At 45.5% G+C, this 6,940-nt stretch overlaps 1 protein-coding gene across 2 annotated transcripts in view; it reads right to left on the bottom strand.

Moving 5' to 3' along the window:
• Positions 1 to 4,447: 4,447 nt before the first annotated feature.
• The window catches only part of meox1 (mesenchyme homeobox 1), a 59,473-nt gene continuing 56,980 nt past the window's right edge, over positions 4,448 to 6,940 (bottom strand). For both annotated transcript variants that reach the window (XM_046377795.1, XM_046377796.1), the window contains exon 4: positions 4,448 to 5,242. In XM_046377795.1, the coding sequence (XP_046233751.1) occupies positions 5,120 to 5,242 (123 nt within the window). In that variant the 3' untranslated portion in view covers positions 4,448 to 5,119. The remainder of the gene's footprint in view (positions 5,243 to 6,940) is intronic.

Here is a 6,940-nt window from a genome sequence, read left to right as displayed (position 1 = left end):
TACTGTTTGGTGGTTTCTGTTATGCACGTGAGAGGCTGAAAACAGACGTGCAAAAACGGAGAAGAACTGAAACAGAGAAACAGATTTGCAGGTGGTCTAAAACAACAATAAGGATGAGAAGAAAGAGGCCGTGTGGCGCTCTGAGAGTACGTGGATGAAGGATCACAGAGAGGAGTGCATGAGCTGAGGGCCAGGAAGGCAGGGGAGCGGTGCTGTTACGTTAACGTTCTCCCGGGCCCATTTCATCTGACAAAACCCAGCGCACCCTGCAGCCATCGGCGAGGTGAGACGGACGCATTCACGACAGACTCTCTGTCAGATTTAAGAAGATGAGAATTAACAAGAGGCAGAGTCTAAAGATGTTTTTCATGCTGGACGCGTCTGTCAAAGAGAATAAAATCTTGTATCATCAAACGTAAAAGTCAGACACGCTCTCATAACCTCCCTACAATATTATCCCATCACGATGTTGTCAAACTCCCACTATCTCACGTTCGCGCAGCAGCGTCCTTCCGTGTCAGCCTGTCGGATTCTGCAGAAAGACTCTTTGATGTGACCAACGTGCCGCCGTCTCAGCGCACAATAACAACGTGCAGATGGAGCTCATGCAGCAGAGCTCAGGGCCCAGTAGGAGGAGGACATGCTTTCATTTCTACGCTCGCCTCTTGTAGCGCTGACCTTCACACCTCCGGCGATCCATCACAATCTTTCCCGCCAAGAGCTGCAGGGGCTGAAAGCAGAGCACAGGGTTTTCAAAGTAAATGCACGGCGGCCTGTGGGAGCAGGTGAAGGTGCACCACACGTACTTTAAACACGTGAAGAAACGCTGGCGATACCCGCCGCGTGTCGACACTTTCCAGTTTTCCTTTCAGTCGCCTTAAAACAAAAGAATTGAGAAAACATTTTAAGGCAGCTTACTTTGACGCATGTTGAAACGTTCAGAATTTTTTGTTGTTGTTAAAAGTACAAAAAGTTCATCTCATAAAAACAATAATACGTTCATATACAACAAAAATGGAGCGGGAGACATCTGAAGGAAAAGCCTGAATTACGTTCAGAGAGAACGTTTATTTGACTGAATAAAACATCACGTTTATGCACCAGAGTCGCGATGCGTTGGGTTGGTTGGCCGTACAAAGTGCAGGACTCCGACACCACAAACCGGGGCTCCAGTCCACAGTCCGGTCTGTGGTTTAGGCGTCAGAAGCACTTTGGAAAAGACTGCGTGTTTGACTCCCCTCAGGCATTATGATTCTTTTAGAAACTTATTTGCTTTAAGTAAGCGTAGTTTGGAGGAGACGGGACTGCTGAACATTTTTTTGGTTCAACTTCATCAAGAGTCACATTTTCAGTGGAACAGCAAACTCAAATCCATTAGTTCATTCAGGCTTAAATTCAGGACTCGAGTCGAACTCACATCGCCACACTCTAATCTTATTCTGTTTTCAAAGTGTTTATCCCAGACGGAAATAGAAAAGGTGGCAAAATACGTGAACTCCCTGGATTTGGACCGAGGTGTCAACGGCAGCATTGCTGAATGCTGTGAGGTTAACTGCAGGCATCCTTATTCTATCCAGATGAAAGGGTCACGACTGGAAATGTTTTAAAAATGGAAACAGTTTAGCGCAGCTGCTCATGTAACCGCAAATTGCTTTTGCCCACAAATGCAACACTTTTAGCGTCGCACTGGTGACGTGGAGATCCTGCTAACTCAAATCGAGCTTTTGGCTGAATTTCTCTGGTAATCTGTGCTTTTAGTGCCGATGCCTTCCGTGCGTCCAAAGCGTTTTTTAAGAAAGCTCTGAATGTTTTCTTATTGCTCTTTTGCCCACAGAAAGAAGAGCAGTTATTTCAAGAATGTTTCCAGCAGCTGAATCTGCTTTTATAATCACATCTCAGGACACAGAGCTGCGACCGAATCCGTCCTCGCTTTTTGGTGGCCGTCGCAGCCTTAAATCCTGCACAATCTGTCGACTGAGAGTAGAAAATGTTAGAACTCAACTTGTACTTCTACGAGTCAGTCAGCCTGTCCTAAATTAACAACAACAAAAAAACCCCAAAACAGAACAAGGTGTTCAAAGTTGTTGGCGAGGTCAGAGACGCGAAAAGGAAACCAACATTTTCCTCCTTCTTGGGTGTTTTGGCAAAGTCGAACATCCCACAATCACAACACCACCAATTAAATCTAATCCATAAATCTGACCACCCCTGTGCCTTTAAAAGGAACCTCTGGTGAAAGAACAACATTCCAGTTTCATTAGTTTACACTGCTGATATTAATACTATCATTACAATTGGACAGGGTTTATTTTGACTACTATTACCACTAATACAATAATAGAGCCTAATAGAGGCTGAGTGAGGGGGGGGGGGGCGGGCACAGCATCGACTTGGAGTTATTCCACCCCCAGCAGCTGCAGCAGGGGCCCAGAGGGGTCAGATGTACAGTAACACTTGACCCCCTACTCTGTGTGTGTGCGTGTGTGTGTGTGTGTGTGTGTGGAACAACCATCCCACCCTCCTGCAAACTCCAGTCCCTGCAGACCAGCAGAAAGGGCAGTAACCTCTGAAGGCTTTGTTTGGTTGGCCGGAGTCTGAGCATAGGCCCACCATTGTAAGTCTTGGGACTGCTGTGCTCGAGCTCTTGTTTTCTTTGGGAAGCAGGAAATTGGATGACTGGCTACCTGCTACAACAACATCCTGTACTTGAGAAGCCGTCTTTTCACCCATACCCACCTATTATTTCCCTTTTCCATCATACGCAAGTGGTCAGCCAGCAAGCTTTTTTCTTTTTTTTTTCCCCTCTCTGCTCTGGTCCTGGGGGCCCCGTGCGTGGGTTTGTCTAGGTTCCACTCAGGTTGAGATCAAATTGGCCCCATCCAGATGCTTCCGTTGAAAATAGCACACAGGGGCCAAATAGTTTAGCTCTTGGAGCCCGACTCCACCTTGTCAGGTTAATGGCCCTTTGTGGGCTGACTGGAAAGACAGTGCTGGTGTGCAAAAATGGATGTTCCTACTCTCGCGCACACACACACACACTCTACTTATAGCTCCGTCAGTGCTTGTCAGGTCACCTCGGACCAATCAGAGCGATCTGCATCAGGCCTGAAGGAGACCACTTGGCGTTATGAAAACATTCTTAAGGATTATGGAGCTTCAGACAGGATCCACGTGGGCGTTAATGAGAGCTGATTCCGATCAGACCTCGGGGATATCCGACCTCCATGTAAGATATTAATGAAGATAATTACGCCTTCATTGGAAGGGATTTTGAACACACGTATGACACACTAGTGCTGTGTAATCACTGTGACCCCCTACCCCCTCCTTCACAGGTGGGTCTGTGAGACCTGGGACAAGGATGCCAAAGAGGCGCACACACACACACACACACACACACACACACACACACACACACACACACACACACACACACGAGCACCAATGCTTTTAGTCTAACCACACAGAAATGCTTCATGTTCATGTTTATGTTTCATTTGTTTGGAGCGGCTCGTCCTTTTCAGTACCAAGAGACACATCAGGCCCACTTTTGTTATTACTGTCAGTCCGCCTGTGGCAGCAGTGTGGGACACTTAGCTTTAAGCAGCACTGACAGATTTTCTGAGGCCATTTGACATATTTTCACCATAAAATGGACATATTAGCAAACAGTTGTCCATATCTCCATCCAGCAGCTTTCCTTTGGAGATGCGCCTCTGCTGGCTCCAGTGTTGATTCTACTTTAAGCTGTTGGTGAGGCAAAACAACAAAACCAAGGAGCTGCAAGATGCTAAAACGCTCCATACAGCAGAGAGGTGAGCCTGTAACTGCGACTAAGTCCGTTCACATCGGCTGCTCGTTTTAAACAACGGATTTGTGCAACTTTAATGTTTGTCATGTTGCAAAAAATAAATAAATAAAAAAACAACAAAAAAAAATCTGGCAGTTTGGACGTCGTTCTTTCTGTGTGCTGACAAAGGGCAATCCCTTAAATCAATCCTTTGATCCTTTCTGGCTTTGGCACAAAAATATGTCACGATTTTCATGTCAATCACGTCAACAAACCGCTGGCTGCTCGGCTGTTTTTCCAGCAAAGGAAACAGACATCAATAAGCACAACATCAGGGCTGTCTGAATCGCTCAAAAATAACCTGAGACACAGGCGGCATATCCATGGAGCCAGGCACACACACACACACACACACACACACACACACACACACACACACACACACACACAGAGATTACCTTTGATGTCAGCTGCCAACATCCAAAGCAAGTGGGAGCAAACTTCTCCTCAGTTAATGTTTTTTTTTTTTTCTTAGCAATTGTCACGTCTGACCGAAAGATCCACACGTGACGAAACCACGAGCCAAGAACACAGATCGACCTACTGTACCGTCCAATCACAACCCAGCTGTCACGGGTGGAAGAAATTATCGAGATATTTTCCCCATTTTGCAGCAGATGATTTATTCTATTTGCAGAAACAGACAACATCTGTGTTTTATCAATAACATTCAACATGTATAAAAAAGAAGAGTAAAAAAAAAAGGCTTGACAGAAAATAAAACAGCATTCTAGGACAAAAAAAAATAATAATAATAAAATAAAACAACTGACAAATGAAAGAAACAAAATCGTCTGATTCGGAGGCACTTACGGCTTGGCAACACTCGTGCAGTCTGAGTTTTCCCAGGTGGTTGTAGTGAAGCGTCACAGGCCATGATTACAAAACTGGAACCGGAGGAACTGGATGCACTCGAACACAATCACATCACGGGCTCATGTGTCGTCAGCGGCCTTACAGCTGCTGCCACCGATCGACAACGTCACTGATCATGTTCAAACACAGACAATGCAACAAGGGGAGGCCTCTCGAACAGAGTATCAATCAAAAGTGGATCAAAACGCAGTTCATTACGGACACAAATCGACTATTTACAACAGCAAAGGAGACGCTCAGTGATTTCTTCCAGGGAGTCAAAGTGAGTTTGATTCCCGGCAGCTTTCCAAAGAAATGAGTGACGGCTGCATTGTGCTGCACCGACGTCCGCCTCAGCTCAGCCTCTCCGGGGTTTTCTGCATCTCCTGTTTCACAGAGTCGACCCTCCTTTGTTCACTCGGAGCTGGGCGAGGCGGCGGAGTCCATGTCGTCGTTTTCCAGGTCGTTGGGCGAAGACGACTGTCCTCCCTTCACCCTCTTCCACTTCATCCTCCTGTTCTGAAACCACACTTTGACCTGAGGCAGAGACGTACAGGAAACGCTGCGTCAAAATGCTGAAAGAGCCAAGTTAACGTCTGTTTACACGTTTTACTGAGCGTCAGCATGAAAGCACAAAAACACTGAGGAAAACCTGAGCTCAGACAAAACGCAATGAATTTAGAGATGGTGGATCGACAGAAAATTACTGCCAACTATTTTAATCTAATAACTGAATTTTTAAGCAGAGATTTAAAGAATCTCTTTGCAGCCTCTCAATACTTGCCATTTTTTATGACAGCAGAGTGAGAATCTTTGGGTTTGGGACTGCTGGTCACATAAAACAAGTTGAAGACTTCGCTGTGGAAAAATTCCTACATTTTATAGAACAAATAGTTGAGGAAGTTTAATTGATAAAATAATGATCAGATTCTGTAAATAATCATTAGCTGCACACCAAAGCAGCAAATTAAATACTCAACACAGAGAGTTAAAACGGTAAATACCACATAACACTCAGACTGCAGGATGCATTTCTTCACCGAGTCTGAGCCTGTAACAGGATCACTGTGGCTTTTCTCTCTGTTTTCCAATTTTTATAGCAAAATTTACAACACGGTCAGCAGAAAAACAGACAAATAATCCCTCACAAATCTCCCAGCGCAGTGCAGAACCCGGCTGTGTGTGCGCTGGCCTTGCTGGGAGCCTGGATTATCAGCTTCTGGCTCAAAAAGAAACCCCTCTGCAAATGCAGGCGGAGAGTATCGTATGGACAGCAGGTCAAAGGAGTCAACTATCAGGATGTCAGCCTACACAGGATGTACTCGCAGTGTGTAGTAGTACTCATCTGTGTCACTGCACCGCGCCGAAACGAGAGTGATATCATGCTTTAACTACACGGCCAAGAATGGCAGCAAAAACACTTCCTGGGAATTAAGAGGACAACAAGCCAGGGCCCGTTAAGTCTGTGACGGACAACATTCACTGCTTTTAGACAAGCCAGGCCAAATAAACGTGATGCGTTAATTCAATACTGACACGAGGCTTAACGTCAAATTAAATCTGCTGCTTGGGTCATCATACAGCCCTCCCTCATATAGCAGATGAAATGATATGAATGTTTGAGATTTAATCAGTAGTTTATGTGTCGCCTGTCAGACTGCGCTTCCCTGTCTGACCTCAAAGACTTGAATCTTTAACAGTCAGGTCACTTTTGTGTGGTTTACTTTTGTAAACCAGCTAACGATGCACCGGTGTTCACCACAGCCAAGGAACGAGTCGTCCAGTGCATCACTTCAGCACAACAATGGAGCAAGATGCACGAGGCTTTGGATGCTCAGGGTGTTGATATGTTGTCAGTGTGAAGCAGGCTGGTTGGATTCAGACTTTTGATGGGATTTGTTGAAGGAAAATATGATATACTCATGTAATAATACAGAATTATGCTGGATTATGCAGCAACACTAAGCTCAAAGCTCTTTCTCTAACTCCCTGAAAAGCTGATAATAATGATCATACAATATAAAGTGTTAAACTAAACGCAAGCTCTAAGATGAGTGCAGCCTTTTCTCTCTTCAGGGAGAAGTTTTGGGTGACCTCTGCACATCCCACTAAGCAGGCAGGAATCCGCAACTGTGGGATTCAGATGAATCTGCTCCCACATACTGGAGCCTCCTCGTCTCCGAGTTTTTCTGCTCATCGCGACTGACTGAAAGGTCGGCGAAGCGCCAAAGCGTG

The sequence above is a fragment of the Scatophagus argus genome, chromosome 21, assembly GCF_020382885.2.
Source record: "Scatophagus argus isolate fScaArg1 chromosome 21, fScaArg1.pri, whole genome shotgun sequence".
Taxonomy (NCBI): Eukaryota; Metazoa; Chordata; class Actinopteri; family Scatophagidae; genus Scatophagus; species Scatophagus argus.
Note: the sequence above shows the minus strand (reverse complement) of the source record. Positions and strands in the feature narration are given on the sequence as shown.